Source organism: Cataglyphis hispanica, chromosome 6, assembly GCF_021464435.1.
Source record: "Cataglyphis hispanica isolate Lineage 1 chromosome 6, ULB_Chis1_1.0, whole genome shotgun sequence".
NCBI classification, from domain to species: Eukaryota; Metazoa; Arthropoda; class Insecta; order Hymenoptera; family Formicidae; genus Cataglyphis; species Cataglyphis hispanica.
The window spans coordinates 5844530-5860943 of NC_065959.1; the positions used below are offsets into that span (position 1 = coordinate 5844530).

Genomic DNA, 16414 nt, shown 5'->3' on the forward strand with positions numbered 1-16414 from the left:
TTCTCTGCGTGCGAAGCTCATTACACCATATCTTTTTTTCGATCGATTTTATTCGGATCGATTGATAAGAGCACTCGACGGATCTGTATTAACTTATTTATCAAGGTTTCTTATCGGTAAAATTAAAAATATTTTTTGCAAGCTTTAATGATATTATAATAATATTATAGTTTTCAAATATTATAATATACATATAATAATTAGTGAATTATTCTATTAATACTTCAAAAATAAGATACATCTATAAATTGCGCTGCATTAGAATTATTCAACACATATAAAAATGTTACATTTAATTGCTTATTATGGACATAAATTATTACAGAATTTTGTAATGTGGATGTGCATATATTATGTCAAACTCATTGCAAAATTTAAATTATGAAATATACATATATAAGAGTAAAGAAAGGAAATAAAAGAGGAACGTTTTTGAATAGTAGCTTTAGTTTTCGTGAATTAATTGGTACATTAATTTGAATGTTAAAAGCAATTAGTAATTCGAGAGCAAAATATTTTTTAAAAACAGAGCGAGACAAAAAAATTATAAATTATAAATTGAATCAAATTTCCGTTAAATGATCAAATATTTATATTTCCATATACGAAAGTAGTTTTATAATTAACTATAATCTCACATATTCTATGGTCATCAAAAGTGTTCTTTCATCACGCAATTCTCCGGAGACTTACGAAATACCCACGCAGCCTATCTTGGGGATTCGAGGTCACCAGCTTCATGAAAATTCATACAGTCCAGGTGCGGTTTCATCCGCAAATTACATTTTCACAAACAAATTTATGAGAGAAATATCTGGAACCAACGTTGTCATCCGACATATCAGTGCGAAGGACGGTGAAATACGTTGGTTGGCGCTTGCATTTGTATTGCTGTTTGTTCTCAACCATGACTTTATTAAACGGCAACTTTATCCGAATAGTGTTGCAGCAAATCCAACATACATAAATTAAATAAATGATAATTTTTAATTTAATTTATTTTGGTTATAAGACAATTTTAATCATTATATTAACGCTCTTCTTATTTAATATATATTTAATTTATTATTTTTTTAAAAGATGACCTTTTTTTTCTTTCTACGTTTATTTCATAACAATTTTCAAACTTTGATTTAATAATATTTAAATGCAAAGGTAATTTTTGTATATACATATATATATATATATATATATATATATATATATATATATATATGTAGGTAAGTCAAATATAAACCGGACTTTTTCCAAAACATTTTATTCGATCAAAATATTTTTAGCGCACACCAAAATTATTTCTCTACATACATATCCACTTAAATCTAAACATTTTGTCACCGGGCAGTGGTCATTGGCAATTCTCTTATTGCCACATCATAAAAAGTAGTGAGACATATCTAAAGCTAATTGAATCGGTTTTGGACAGTCACTACTTTTTATGACACGGAAACAAAAAAAGCCAATCCGATGACAAAAATGCTTAAATTTTAATGAATATGTAGAAAAATGAGTTAGGTGTGCTAAAAATATTTTGATCAAATAAAATGTTTTGGAAAAATCGGATTTATATTTGACTTGCCCATGTATATGTATATATAACAAGATATATATTATGTATTATTGTAACAAATGTAAATATAATATACATACTACATTGAACACGCAGATTTTGTTCAATCACTATTGCATTTGAATGAAATAAAGTAAAATATTTTGCAGTGGACAACCGAATGAGAATATACGATGAAAATTGGTTAAATGATTATGACAACGTTCCTTGATGAATATTGCAAGGATTTATCGCTTGGAGAAAAATTTTAACTTATGTGCAATATTAATTATGCAGCGTTTAATAAGAGAAGCTGTTCTCTCTCAATCTTATTGAAAATTCTATTTATATGTTTTGACAAATATATATGCTGATAGAAATAAATTATCTTAAGATACAAAAATTATATTAAACAAAAAATAATGATATAAATTATTTAAAAAAATATAAAAACAAAATTTTCGTACATCTAGAATAACGAACTTTCCCATTATCTAATTTATATCAATTTATTAGAAGTATATATAAATTATAAAAGCGTATATGAAAATTTAATAGAATTTCTGTTTTAATCACATTTTCTTCTTGACGTGACTAGTTTAAAAAAGATAAGATTTTATGCGGTACGTTGTATAAATTAATCAGATTATGCAAAATCCCATCTCGTTCTTTCTGAAACGCCCGAATATCGGAATAATCTACGATAATTCATTTTTTTCATAAAATTCAACATGTAAAAATAAGAAGGACTCACTAAATGTTCCGCTAAATTTTTCGCAATGCTTTATCATTGATTACAAGGAATATAAACAGAGAATATATTCTTTTATGTGATTTAGCTTATATTTTATGCCGCAATCCATTTTTAAAACATCAATTTTTGCTAAATTGATCATTACGCGAAAGTGTCTATCAATATCTGAAATTTCTTATAAGCCAAACATTCTCTCAACCAATTTACAAGCGTATAATAGATTCCTGTGGGACCACTGATGTCGATTCGTCGAACGCATCGACGGAAACTCCAGTAGTCTAGCCTTTCATTAGGAAACAGAGCGAGTACACGCTGCTTGTCTGACGGCAATTGATGCATTCCGTGAGGAATGCCTTTCATCCCTTACACAAATCCAATATTTCGAAAGAGGAGGCAGTAGCGACTCTCTGTGATTCTATCTTCATCTCTCCTGGAATATCATCTGGAATGAGACGTAGGGTTGAACGGATGTTGCCTCGCCGTTGACCCTATTTACGCTTCGTCAAACCGATCCTTCATTTAGAAAATATATGACACGAAAGAGCAAACAGAGTACGGAAGCAATCTTGTCAGTCAGATTAAATTTGGAGGTTTTTTTTTTCTATAACCAATACGCTGTATTTAGAGAAAATAGCGTGAATGTATAATATAAAATTCTATGAAATGATGATGATGATTGTTAATCGTAAAGAAGGGAAAAAATTTTAAGAGATAATTAAATTTCTTTAATACTATTGTATTTATACAATTTCATGCCATACGTTATGTGATGATTCTTATCGTGGCTAATGATTATGAGGCTGATGATTAAGATAAGCAGTAACAGTGTAAATTATAATAATTAGGTCTACAAATTTTTTTGATTGATAAGATAGTTATCTTTCAAAGACAACGGTATGTTTCAATGGAAGTTCGCAAAATTTTCTACAATAATGCAATCATACTGTTTATATTCGAGTGCCGACAGTTATAAACATTGCAAACTGAACAATACGAATGTTTTCTCTCCGAATATTTGCTATCGTTTATCGCGCGAGAAATCGTTTGACGCTGTGAATTTTCTCACCGTATATCGTTATTATCTTTTACTTCCTGTATCACATTTGTCTGCAGATTGAATCTGCAGGAATTCAGTGCTGTCGGAACAAGACGATTCGATTTAAATTCCAACACTGGATTGCTCTCTCACCTTCCAATCTCCGCAACCTTTCCTGCGGAAAACATAACGTATGCTCTATATATATATATATATATACGTGGCAGCAGTGCAAAAGTGTCTTGAATTTCCGTCCTGAATCCAAATCTTTCATACTACATGTGAGTAGGGTATCGTATTCACAGATACGTATTCCGATGTCCATTGCGCACTCCTGTGCGCGACGTGTTTCACGATGCGAAAGGAATTTCTTACAAAATTGCTTTATTGCGATCGCTTATATAAAAAAAAAAATACGAAAAATCGTTCAGAGAAAAATCGGTCTTCGAAAAGATAATGCAAAACATTTTTACCATATACATAACTTTAACACAATTCCTCTTTTAACAAAAATATTATGAAGAATATTATATTTATTCTTTTTATATTTCTTAAAATTTATTTTATTGATATATATGTATATTTTGACAATAATTTTTTTAGAAAATAATCAAAAAATCATAATATATTTTATTCATTTTTTTTTAAATTTTTGTATATAAAAATTTTTTTTTTTAAAACAAATATACAGGAAAACGAAAATAATAGTCATTAAAATACCTTAATTGTTTAGTTAAAAGATATAAAATTCAACTTTAAAGGAATTTTGCAGGAATTGTTACATCATTAATTTTTCCAATATGACATAGAAATTATAATCGCAAAATGGAACTTACACATATTTCTTTTAAAACATAAGAGGCTCATATATTACTTTGAATATATATGAGTAACACCCTTGTAATACAAAATCTTTTCATTGTGATGCTGAAATTTAAATCTTTTTAGGAGAAATGTATACATGTATCCTGCGCACGTACTCGCTGTTCTCGTTTATCAAAGAATTCGTACATTTTTCGCTCTCTTACACACACACCTAAAAAAATTAAATTTAATCCAATTTTTTTAGAATTTTCTTTTATATATATATATATATAATAAAAAATTTAAAAAATAGAAAAATTAAAAAAAAAAATTATATTCTAATATTAATATTTGTATAATTGTGTTTAAAAGCGAAACTTCGCAATGATAACATTATTTGAGGAATACATCTTGCAAATCTACTGTTTTGGTTGTCAGGTTTTCATAAGCGGTTTGAAGATTTACCTTACTTTCGATGTCGAGACATTGCGACGTCAAATAAAATCTGATAAATATTGTATAAGCTACGTGATATAGAACGATGGCTTTCAAGCTATAAGGCAGAGCAATTCTTACAAAATCTTGTCAAGCATCGTGGTTCCTTGTGTCTCACTATCTTTTTCAGCGATTTCATAAACGCTGTGCTTTATTCCACTAAAGGTTGTGCGTTCAGCTTTCTTGCAAGTTTGACGGATTCTTCCTAGGATGAAAAAGAACATCTCATGGGAAATAATATGCAAGTAATATAACGCTACCACTCACGTACATCTCATGAACAAACAAAACTTCATGAATGCTAGTACATACCAAGTTGGCAAAATAATTGTTGTGTTTCGTTATTCCCATCACTTATCCTTATTCCCATCCCATATCACTTTTAATAGGCACTAACAATAAATATTTAGAAAATATTAAAAATGTATGCGCAATTATTATCGTCGTGGGCAATGAATAAAATTTTATATATCATGAAATTTGCCTTAGAGAACGAAGTAGTTATCTACCTGATGTTGTTTTGAAATCGCAATACCTTGTTCTCGCGGGCGCTATCATAAAGGAAATACTATTAATTCCCAATGGAGACATACATATCACACACACACATCTAATGAGTTCTTACAATTGCTTGCATATATAACATTTGTTTAAAAGTTGTGTACGCTTTTCTGAAATTATACTTTTCTTTTAATATAACCGTATAAATTATAACTTTAAAACTTTTACAAAATACATTTTTAGGAATTTCTTTTAAACTAGAAATAAGCCAATAAAGAGGATGTATGCAATCAAATATTAGAATCCAAAAATAAATCACAAGATTTGAAACTTTCGTTTTGTATGATGGGAACAGTTGCAATAATATGCACAAATTTTAAATCTTACATTTCATCTCAGATTTTTACTCATAATTGCTATGAATCGTTATTATTATTAAATCCAAGCTTTATGAATTCGTATCGATTTATGTATCGTATATTGAAAAAAAATTAAAAGCAAAATAGCAGGAAAACGATGTCAAATTTTATTGATTCTAGGAGGAGCAATAATATCTAAAAAAGATAAATTATTTTTTCCAAATGTAATAAAAATTATGGAATACAAAATCTACAATTTATATTGCATGTTGAACTTTATTTCTTTATATTAATTTTTATAATTATGTATATTTTTATAATTATGTATATATGTGTGTTTATATGAAATATAGGCACTAACAATGTTTGTAAAAAACTTCAAAAAAATTTGGAAAATTTTTTTCTGCATGAAATGTGGGACTTTAGCTAAACATAACTGCAAAAGTTAATTTTTTGTCTCTTTTTTAATATGTTATCAGATTAATATGTGTCATTATTCAATAGTTTAATATTTATATAATGTGTTTCAATAGTCAATATTTATATAATGTATTTTGTAAAAGAGTACAGATTTTGTGTAGTTTAATTCCAAATTTTTTATTTATTTTATAGGTATCACATCGATAGGTGCGCTGCTCATATACATCTTATATAATCTCGATAAAACATTCCAAGTTTTCCGGCTTTCCGTTTTAAGCGCTTTTAGCAAAGTTCTTTAATCTTGTTAGAGATTTTAGGTCGTTCGAGGGATTTACGATACATTAGTGGAAAAGAAATTTGTCGATTCCTGTTCCACAATCAACGCAATTATGTTCTGTTTTATGTCGCAGACTCAGAATACGAGGAAGAGCAAATACCAAGATACAGGCCAGACTCTTTGGCAAGCCTTTGTCGAGCGACCAGATTCACTGAAGCCGAGTTGAAGAGAATATATCGCGGTTTCAAGGCTGAATGTCCTACGGGAGTCGTCAGGGAGGATACTTTCAAGTGCATCTATTCGAAATTTTTTCCCCAAGGAGGTGAGATCAGATTTTAGATATATAGTAATATTCCTGTCATGTTAAATAACATATTGTGAAAAATGATAAGCGGATCCTAAATATTAAAGTTATTAAACCATTAAATATAAAAACATAAAATTATTAAAAACATAATTTCTTATTCTTCTATATAATAAAAAATATTATTTAAAAAAATTATCGCGTATGTTTTACTATTTAAAATCACAAAAAAATATCAAATTTATTATTTTTATATCTTTTATATAGCATGTGTGTGAGTATGATACTTCTTGGGTTAGCCAAGCAAAATTATTTTTTCCCATAAAGAATACGAATATATTATTGTGAAATAGTGTTGTCATACAAGAAGAATATTTTACGATGTAGTTAAATATTCAAATAGAAAGTTCCTGTAATTTTTTGATTCTTTCAAATAAAAAAATTGAATTTTTAAAACAATAAATTACCCGAAAATGAATTATTATTGTTATATCATAATAATCTTAATATAAAATAAAATTGTAAAAAAGAGTATATCTCTCCTTATAATTTTAATCTTGCTGCATATTTCCACAATAGAATTTTTAATTAACAACAATAACACATTCAGAATTGTCCTTTTTTCCTAAATACATGTTTTTCAATAAACACGACAATTGTTTTTTAACTCACAATGCGAAAAAATTCTGTGAAAATCCCAAAAAAATGTTTATGCAAAAAAGAACGACGGTGGATATATCGTCCAGTTTATTTATTCGCCGCGCATTTATTCGCATTTAAATTTCCTCGTTTCAACGGCAGCATCGGGAATACGTCGAAGAGCATCAACATGAAGAAGGAAAGAGAATAATCCAACAACGAGAATAACTATGGCCCTTCTCGCTGAACGCGATTGCAGTAGCCATGGTAACGAACTCCCCAGATCAAAATGATACTGCGTTTCAAACGCGTTCGCTTTTATCCATTCACGTGAGAGACATGGTTATCCATGACTATGCGCGTGCTCCGCGCATTAACACGATGAAATTCACGTTCTCGAAAATTACGTTCTTCGCACCACGTTTTAACTAAAATCAATTAACTTCGCGCGCACGCTACGATTTATAGAGATGTCAAGTAATTTATCACTAAATATTTATTACAGATTCCTTCACGAAATTAGAAAATTGTTTCTTAGCATCTTATTTAATTTAAACAATTTATTATTACATAAAATTTAAATTTTTAGTCTTTGATTCCTATTAATAAAAAAGTTTTAATAAATGATGAAAAAAATCATTCGGTAATATGAACTATATGTATATTAAAACTATATATATATATATATATATATATATATATATATATAAACTATATTAAAACTATAATATGAAAACTATATAATAAAGATTTTGTAAAAATTCGCAAAATTAAACGAATAAAGCAAAAAGATACACTTTAAAAATTTACATTTTTGTATTATAAATTTTTTATAACAATCAAATACACATAATAATGCGCCAAAATGCGAAAAGAGCAGCAAATGATCTTTTCAAGTATTTAAAAACCTAAAGTATCGGTGAAGTATTTAGGACTTGACAAACTTCTCGCCGAAAGTCTCATATCTTCAATACCACGTCGATATCATGATTTGTTTGTCGTAAAAGGCGGATCAATCGCAATCAAGCCAAAAATCCTAGAAAGAAAAATCTCCTGCACCAAATATACAATAGCCTAAGAATACGTTCATCTTCAATGTCTACTATTTTACGATTTACGGCGATTTATGTTTCTCTTTTCTGTGTGTATCGTCTCCCTTTTTGTGCCGACAAGGAGATAAATATAGCATTAGTCAGCCAAAGCATACCCAAGGGAATATCGAAAATGTATTAAATGAGAAACTTAAAATTTTTGCATAATGCTAAATGTTTTGTAGAAAAAACGAATATTTATGCAAATAGGCTGTGTAAATTATTAAGATTAAATGAAAAAAATAAGAAAAAAAATATAATTAATATTAAAAATTAAAATAACTAAAACTAAATATAAATTCTTTGTGTACTGAATTTTTTTGCTTTGCAGAAGAGAAACGGAATATTTAATCTTAAATTGCAGAGAAGAAGAGTCTAATAGAGATTTATTTACTGCGCATTGTGTTAATTAAGTACAAATCGAACGGTTGGGCAAGCAAGGACAATACAAAACAGTACACACATGGCAATTAAATTAAAAGTTTTAATTAGAAAGCCTTATTTAGATTGAGTAGAATGTATGTGTATATGTGCATATGAACATGTGTATATGAGCATATTGTTTTAGACAATTCGTCTATAAAAATTTTACAACTCGTGTTTTTTTTTGTTTATTTAGAATTTAAAAAATCAAAGCAATTCCATATTATATTGCACATACAAGATTTATGAACAAATGTTCCAATATCAGATCAGTCACATATTATAAAGATTATTGCGCATATTTATTTTAATATCACACATTAAACTATAGATATTTAAACTATTATATAAATAGATATTTAAATTATTATAAGTATTTTTTTTAATTTGTATACTATATAGCTGAAACTAGTATGGATAATTTTTTCTGTTAATATATATATATATATATATATATATATATATATATATATATATTCAAATATTACCATATAAAGAAAATTAAAGATAAGAATTTTATTCTTATTATTATAAAAACTCTTTTTTAAATTTAATATTTAATTTTGTTAATATTAATCCCTTGTAAATCTCTGAAATAAAATAATATGTAACAAAACGGAATAATATTTAAAGATAATCTTTATTTGAACTTGTCAAGTAATATGAAAGTTTGTTATTTCGTGGTGAGATCAAAATAGTGTTGGATAAACAAACTACGGGTTACGGTCCTAAAGTAAGCAAGACAATGTAAACTAACCAGGAGTTCAAAAATGTCCCTCAACCAAATCATGATAAAATTGTCCTCCAAAGTAAATAAAAGAAATTTCCAAAAGTCAGATTAAAATATGGAAACAAGTTTCAATATATATTTAATATATTTCATATCTGTGCTATATATTTTTATAATTTGTAACAAATAATTTAAAATAACTGTAGATCTTAAAAGTTTTAGTATTTTTAATGATAAATCTTTTTATTTCAAAAATAATAAAAATTTTAATAGAATTTTAGTAGAAATTTTAATAGAAATATTTTTGCCATTTATATATTTAATACTTATTTATATTCATATTATTAAAAGGAAATAATTTTAAAAAATTGTCACAATAAATATTCAATAGAATCTTTTTTAGCAATTGTGTCTTCTACCAGGAATAGAATAGACGTGTTTATACTTATCTAAAGTCCCTCTGGCAAAACCCAAGAGGGTAGTCGAAACCTGCACGTGCAATTCAGCACATGAAATTTATATTTCTGATAGTAAATACGAGGTCGACACAATAAAGAAACATTACAGAGATCTCAACAGTCAAAAGTCGAATATGTAAAATATGACATTGCAATAAATCTCAGTCTCCCAAGATAACAATTCACGATTCATATTCGTTAGTTCATACAGAGACAGAGCAATTTGCCTGCTTCCATTCTCTCCCAAGATGGGAGAGAGAACTTCTCTTATCTACTTCAGATTTACATTTGTGTAACTATGTATGCATTTTGAAATATGAATGCAGACTTATTTATATATACGAAGAAATGTTTGCAATATTAAAAATTGATTTGATATATAAAATTTGCTATTTCTTTTTTGAAAACTATATTTTATATAAGCAAGAATTATAAAACTTAATTTGTATAATATTTATTATTTGTGTACAATTAATTGTAAACAATATTACATCAGTTGCAACAAAAAATATAATTTTTTACAATTTTAAAAGTAAAATAATTTTGTTACACATATTTGACATCTTGTATTTTTTTTTGTTTTTATATATAAAATTTTAAAATATTATTTTGGTAAGATATCCGAAGAATATTTAAAATGTATATATCGGTCATAAAAATAGCTCGAAATTTTCGTTTAACCGCATAGTATAAATATACATAGTATATATACATATATTTTTATATAATACATATACAGAATTTGTTACACACACTATATATGACTTAAAGATATGTGATTTTTTACCTAGAGATTGTAACTTTGCAATTCTACGAAGACGATGTGATAGAACATGTTTTGTGCTGATTATCACTGTGACTTAGCAATGCAATGGAAAATCTTAATCAATTTCTCAATTATAAAGAAATATATGCAAAATCACATTTATATAACTCAGAAAAAAATTGAAAAAAGATTGAAACACATGCGAGATAAATAAAAAAAGATATATTTCTATAACTCATTGCCGCAGTGTGCATTGTTTATATACATCTCAAAGTATAAATACACATACCGGTACTTATTTCTAATATAATTTACTAGAGAGTTAGACATTTCCAAGTAAAGAAAACTAATTTTCGAATTCCGTATTGTCCACAATTGAACACATTTTCCACGAAGATGCAATTTGCAGACGCTAGCTAACTTTGACGAGTTAATACACTTTATATCCTAGTCTTTCGTGATAAACTCCCTACATCGTACAGTATGTCTGAAGTATGATAAGAACTGTTACAAATTTTCAAGTAACTCTCTTCGATAACTTTAGATTCAAGTTCTCAAACAAAAAGAAATTTGACATTTTCCATTATACTTTTGAAAATATAATTTCTATCATAAGAGAGCTTTTTTAGTGATTATTATTCACCAAGTGTTGCATATTGCAAATGCCACTTTATATTTTTTTTATAACAATTGTTAATTATAACAAGAAAATCATTTCTTGACAAATGAAAGCAATTATAATTTGTTATGCTCTTTTTTGAGATTAAAAGATTTTTATAATATTTAATATTATGTATAATAATAATTTTTTTATAAATTAAACATTGATCAACGCGATCATTTTTATTATTGTGATTAAAATCTTAATATTCAATAATGATACAGTATGCATAAGACAATAGTTATATTAAACAACAAATATATAGATTTTAAATCCGCAAATAAGTCATTTCTCGAAAATTGTTGCGTATATGTATTTCACGTAGAATGTAGTGACGGCAATATATTGCTGCGTTAAAAAGTAGTATATCTTGTCCAATTCTTTCGTAAAGCCTTTACATGATAAATCTTACCGGGGAACAGTGAAAGGTGCAAAACCGGCGCAACATGAATATATATGGCGTGATAATTTCTGGCCTATATAAATCTTCGCTTTAGATTTGAAGCATTCACGTTATCTCGACTGGAAGTTATTAACACACATCGATGGGTATCCAGTTTACGAGCTATCCACCACAGATTCGACAGCCTTTGTAGGTTTTCGTTTAATTCATTGCGTGTATATTTATTAGGAAATTGAAGAGTGTTTTTATGACAATAAAAACGCTTCTCTGCTTTCCAAAGTTAATGCCAAAATGTATTCTAGTTTCAAAGAACTCGAACAAGTCAAATAAAGTCAAATAAAAGAGATCAAATATTATTCATTAATTATCTCTGGTGCGTTCTTTTTTATAAAATATTTCTTTTTCTATATTAAATTCTATTTAAATTGTTTCAATTTTTAATTTACTACTTTGCATATTAAAAATATAAATTATAACTTGTATTAAAAAAATTTTTTTAGTTAATACTGGTAATAATCGGTAAAATATATAATTTTGTAGAAAATTCAATTTAAATAATCTGAACATAACTGTGGTATCAGTAAAAACTTTTTAAATATTTTATCAATTTTTCTACATAATTATTAATATATAGAGATATTAAATATAGCTGTAATTTTAATGAGAATAAAGAAAAATGAACATATTATAAAATTATATAATAAAATATGTGAATATATATAAAAAATAATTAAAATATATATTTGCTTTTTTTGTGTAGCCAATACAAGCCAGTATGCGCATTACGTTTTTAATACTTTGGACCAGGATCACAGCGGGCTTCTCAGCTTTGAGGTAAGTTTATATATAAAAAAATTTACATATATATTACATATATATAACATTTAATAATTTTCTAACTAAATTTAATAAGATTATTGTGTGGCATTGTACTGTACATAATGGCTTTTATACGATCTTGTGTCTCATGGTTTTAGAATGCAAAGTGATATTTAATCCTCTTTTCTACATAATTTGTCTTTTTCTTTATCTTTTGAGATCGTTTGTGTTTAACATTTTACTTTAAAAGTTGTTGGCATGCATAAAATCACTATCAGAATTTTGCTTTCTATATTTAGGTCAATTTCAAATGCAGATTAATATTACATAAGTGTACGAAGCACAAGTTAATATATTGCAGTACATTTTGTAAAATGCTTGTTATAAAAGTTGCAAAATAATATGATTTGCGATTTCACAGACCTTAACTGTTTTTAAGATTTGCGTGATTATAAAATATGATTTAAGCATATTTATTATACAAAATGTGCACATCCTTATCCATTTTTTTATCTATAAATTTTTTATGTTTAATATCACTGATATACACACACACACACATATATATATATATATATATATATATATATATATATATATATATAATAATAATTTCTTATTATTAATATTTTTAATATTTATGTGTATAGATTGTAATTTTTAATAACTAAAAAATAAAAAAAATAGAAAAATAAAGAAAAATATTTTGCCCAATATTTTATTTTGCACTTAAAACATAATATTAATTGCATATAGAAAATGGCTAAATTACTTGCATTACAGTAACTGCTTAATCGCATTTTTCATTTATGCAGTCAATATTAATTAGCACATTAAATATGTAATTAAATAAGGCGACTGAAATTTAACAGTATAATTAACGTCCATTATTGAATACTACAAATTCAAATTGCCACACAAGTATAGAAAGCGTAAAATATTCCAATTAATATTTTATATAATTTTGAAGTTTAAGTAAAATATACGCACATACGCATGTATGTATACATATACATATGTGTATACATCAACATATCTATATATATATATATATATATGTGTTTGTGTGCGTGTATTTATAATACAACATGAATCTCACGTATGATAAATCTTATCTGCATTATTCTCAATATCTCTATTTAATATCTTTTCAATAAAATATAAAATTCTGTTATCACAATTATTATCGTTATTAATATTCGCATATAATTAAAAGTCATGCGTCATATCCTAAGCAAAGATATTCATTGGGGACTAAGTTAACTAAATGTAATATAAACATTCAACATCGTGCATTTAATTAAGTTTACTGAGTAACACTTCAATCATTCGCCATTACTCGATTCAAGTGTTAAAGTCAATTTGCGGATGAACACGATACCGATCTGTCGAAGATACTAAGGTTCTGAAGAGTAATAAAGTTGGAGGAAGAGACAGAAGTTCTAGCAAAGTAATTATTAATTAATGCAGTTGTCTTTCAATTCAGTGAAGTAAAATTGTGCTTTGTATAATTAGCATAGTTCGTGCCTCGCAGAAAATTATTAAATTTAATGCAAATTTTCTTGTGCACATGATAATGTTCTCACATGGTAATATTAACCTGTGATATATAATCTGCAATATAATTTAATTAAGCTATATTTTAATTACAATTATTTTAATTATTCTATTAGAGAATTTCTCTGTCGAAGAGCGTTTGCTATTGAGTGATACGTAACAAACTTTTGATCTAGTTTTTATTAACATCATAAGATTATATCCATATAATCTTAACAAAAAGTTAAGAGAAATATGTCTATTTAAGAACTGAATTATTATCACACGTGTTTAGTTTTTTTTTTAAATTAATTTTTATGTAGACAACAAGATTATAATAGAATATAATATTATTTTCTCAAACATATCATAATATAAAAATTTTGTATTTAGATAAAAACGCTATGCTATCGCAAATATGTATACATTATAAATATATTTGTTAGAGAATCTTGAAATAAGTTTTGTAAGAAAGGTTGAGAAAAAATATTTTTATTGATTTTTGTTCAGTATTTAGTAAACACAGAGCGTTTGCTAATCTCGAAATTTTTCGAGTTAAAAAAATAACAATTTTCTTATTTCTACATTTAATGTATACGCGCCATTCTCTATTATTCTCTTGTAAGTTTTCGTAATACTACTGATATACGAGAAGGTTTCTATCGCTTCTTCAATCGCATTACACGTTCGTTCTAAGATCTGCAAAAGAAAGAAAGAAAGAGAAAGAAAGAACGCGCGCGGGACAAAGATTACCATTCCTCTTTTCGAGATAATACTTTTCTCGAGTGCACTCGCTCTCAACGCGTGGCCCAACAGGACTCCTCCATCTTCGAGGTTTCTTCGGGGCTTCCCTTTATTTTTCTTCTCTTTTTATCGCTTCTTTTAGGTGACGACGAAGGATCCGGTGATCATGAGATTTAATCGCATGATCGTTGAGAAATGCATGCGCAGCATTTTTATCTTTACGTCTTATTGTAAAACGTGAAAACTTATTTCTTCAAATTTGTCAGTCCCGCTGAAATTATCAGATTTTTTTCCAAATTTTAAATATAACTTTAACTATTATTGTTACACTTATTAGCATTCATGTCATCAGTTTTATCTCATTATATGTACATTATATATTTGCTTTCGAAACTTGTATGAATAGTAGATATAAAAGTTCCTTTTCTCCAGAATTCTGCAATGTGATATTTCTAAGATAATAAACGCGCGATATAGTAAACTGACAGTAGTTGTTATGAAAAAACTGACGCGAAAAAAAGATACATCTGCTTTCTACAAGCTTGAATACATTTTACATTGTTGTAGTGAGCACAGTTGTTCACTATGAAATTTCTTGCTTTCGCAGCAAACTATCGCACAACTGGAGATTCTCTAGTTTTTGCCAGGATACATGTTTCAATCGTTTGTGCAATCAACATATGTAACAAGTTGAAATCATAAATTGCAACGGCAATTAAGAATGCAAGAAATAATTGTTTAATTACAACGTTGCATATAATGTAATAAAAAAAAAACCTTGTTAGAAATTTGTATTATAAAAAATTATAAAAAATGCGTACATTGTATGTGTAAAGTGTATATATATATACATATATATATACATGTGGCGAAAACTGCCTCAAGCAAAGCAGCTGACAAAACGAGCATCACCAGAACTTTTAATTAACTGTGATATTGTTTCTCGCAAAGCTTTCTTTCTTTTTCTAGCTCTCTCTCTCTCTCTCTCTCTCTCTTTCTTTCTCCCTCTTTCTCCCTCTTTTTTATTACGACTCATTCTGCGACGGGCTTCCCTTAGTCTTCCTATTTTCTGACATTGCAACATTCTCCGCAGATAGCGGCACTTTAATCAAGCATTCTTCATAAAATTTTAAAAACTAATTACGATTCACGAATGTATTTAAATATTTTGCAAAATGAAAAAGTAATACTTTATTATAATATACTTTATTTGCTAATAACATTGTATTTTTCATAAAAAGAAACACTTTTACATTATGAATTAATATGGAATATATGTATACATAAAATTAAATATTACATGATTTTTAAAACTATAACAAATGTCAAGCTCTTTTCTTTTTCAAGATTAGTTAATTAAAAAAAAACTAATTATGATTAATCAAAAGCAAAAAACTTAATTAAATTGCACGAAATAATTGTGATCCTTTTAGTTGAAATCATTTGCATGCTTCTCGATTGCACGTAGATCTGTGCCAAGCAGTTGAAAAGCATTTTCGTGTGAAATGTTCGGATGTTTTTCAAACACAATTCCATTTAAATTCATTAATATGAGAATTGAAAAATGTGAATGTATGTGAAATATATTTGCAAATTATTTTCTTAGTTTGTTATTTAAAAATTTAATTAAATATGATTTTTGATG

General features: G+C 27.0%; 1 protein-coding gene across 2 annotated transcripts in view; it reads left to right on the forward strand.

The window, feature by feature from the left end:
* Positions 1-16414, forward strand: part of LOC126850312 (Kv channel-interacting protein 1-like) — a 107515-nt gene that overhangs the window by 78509 nt on the left and 12592 nt on the right. For both annotated transcript variants that reach the window (XM_050593179.1, XM_050593178.1), the window contains 2 exons: positions 6329-6517; positions 12431-12504. In XM_050593179.1, coding sequence (XP_050449136.1) covers positions 6329-6517; positions 12431-12504 — 263 coding nt within the window. The remainder of the gene's footprint in view (positions 1-6328; positions 6518-12430; positions 12505-16414) is intronic.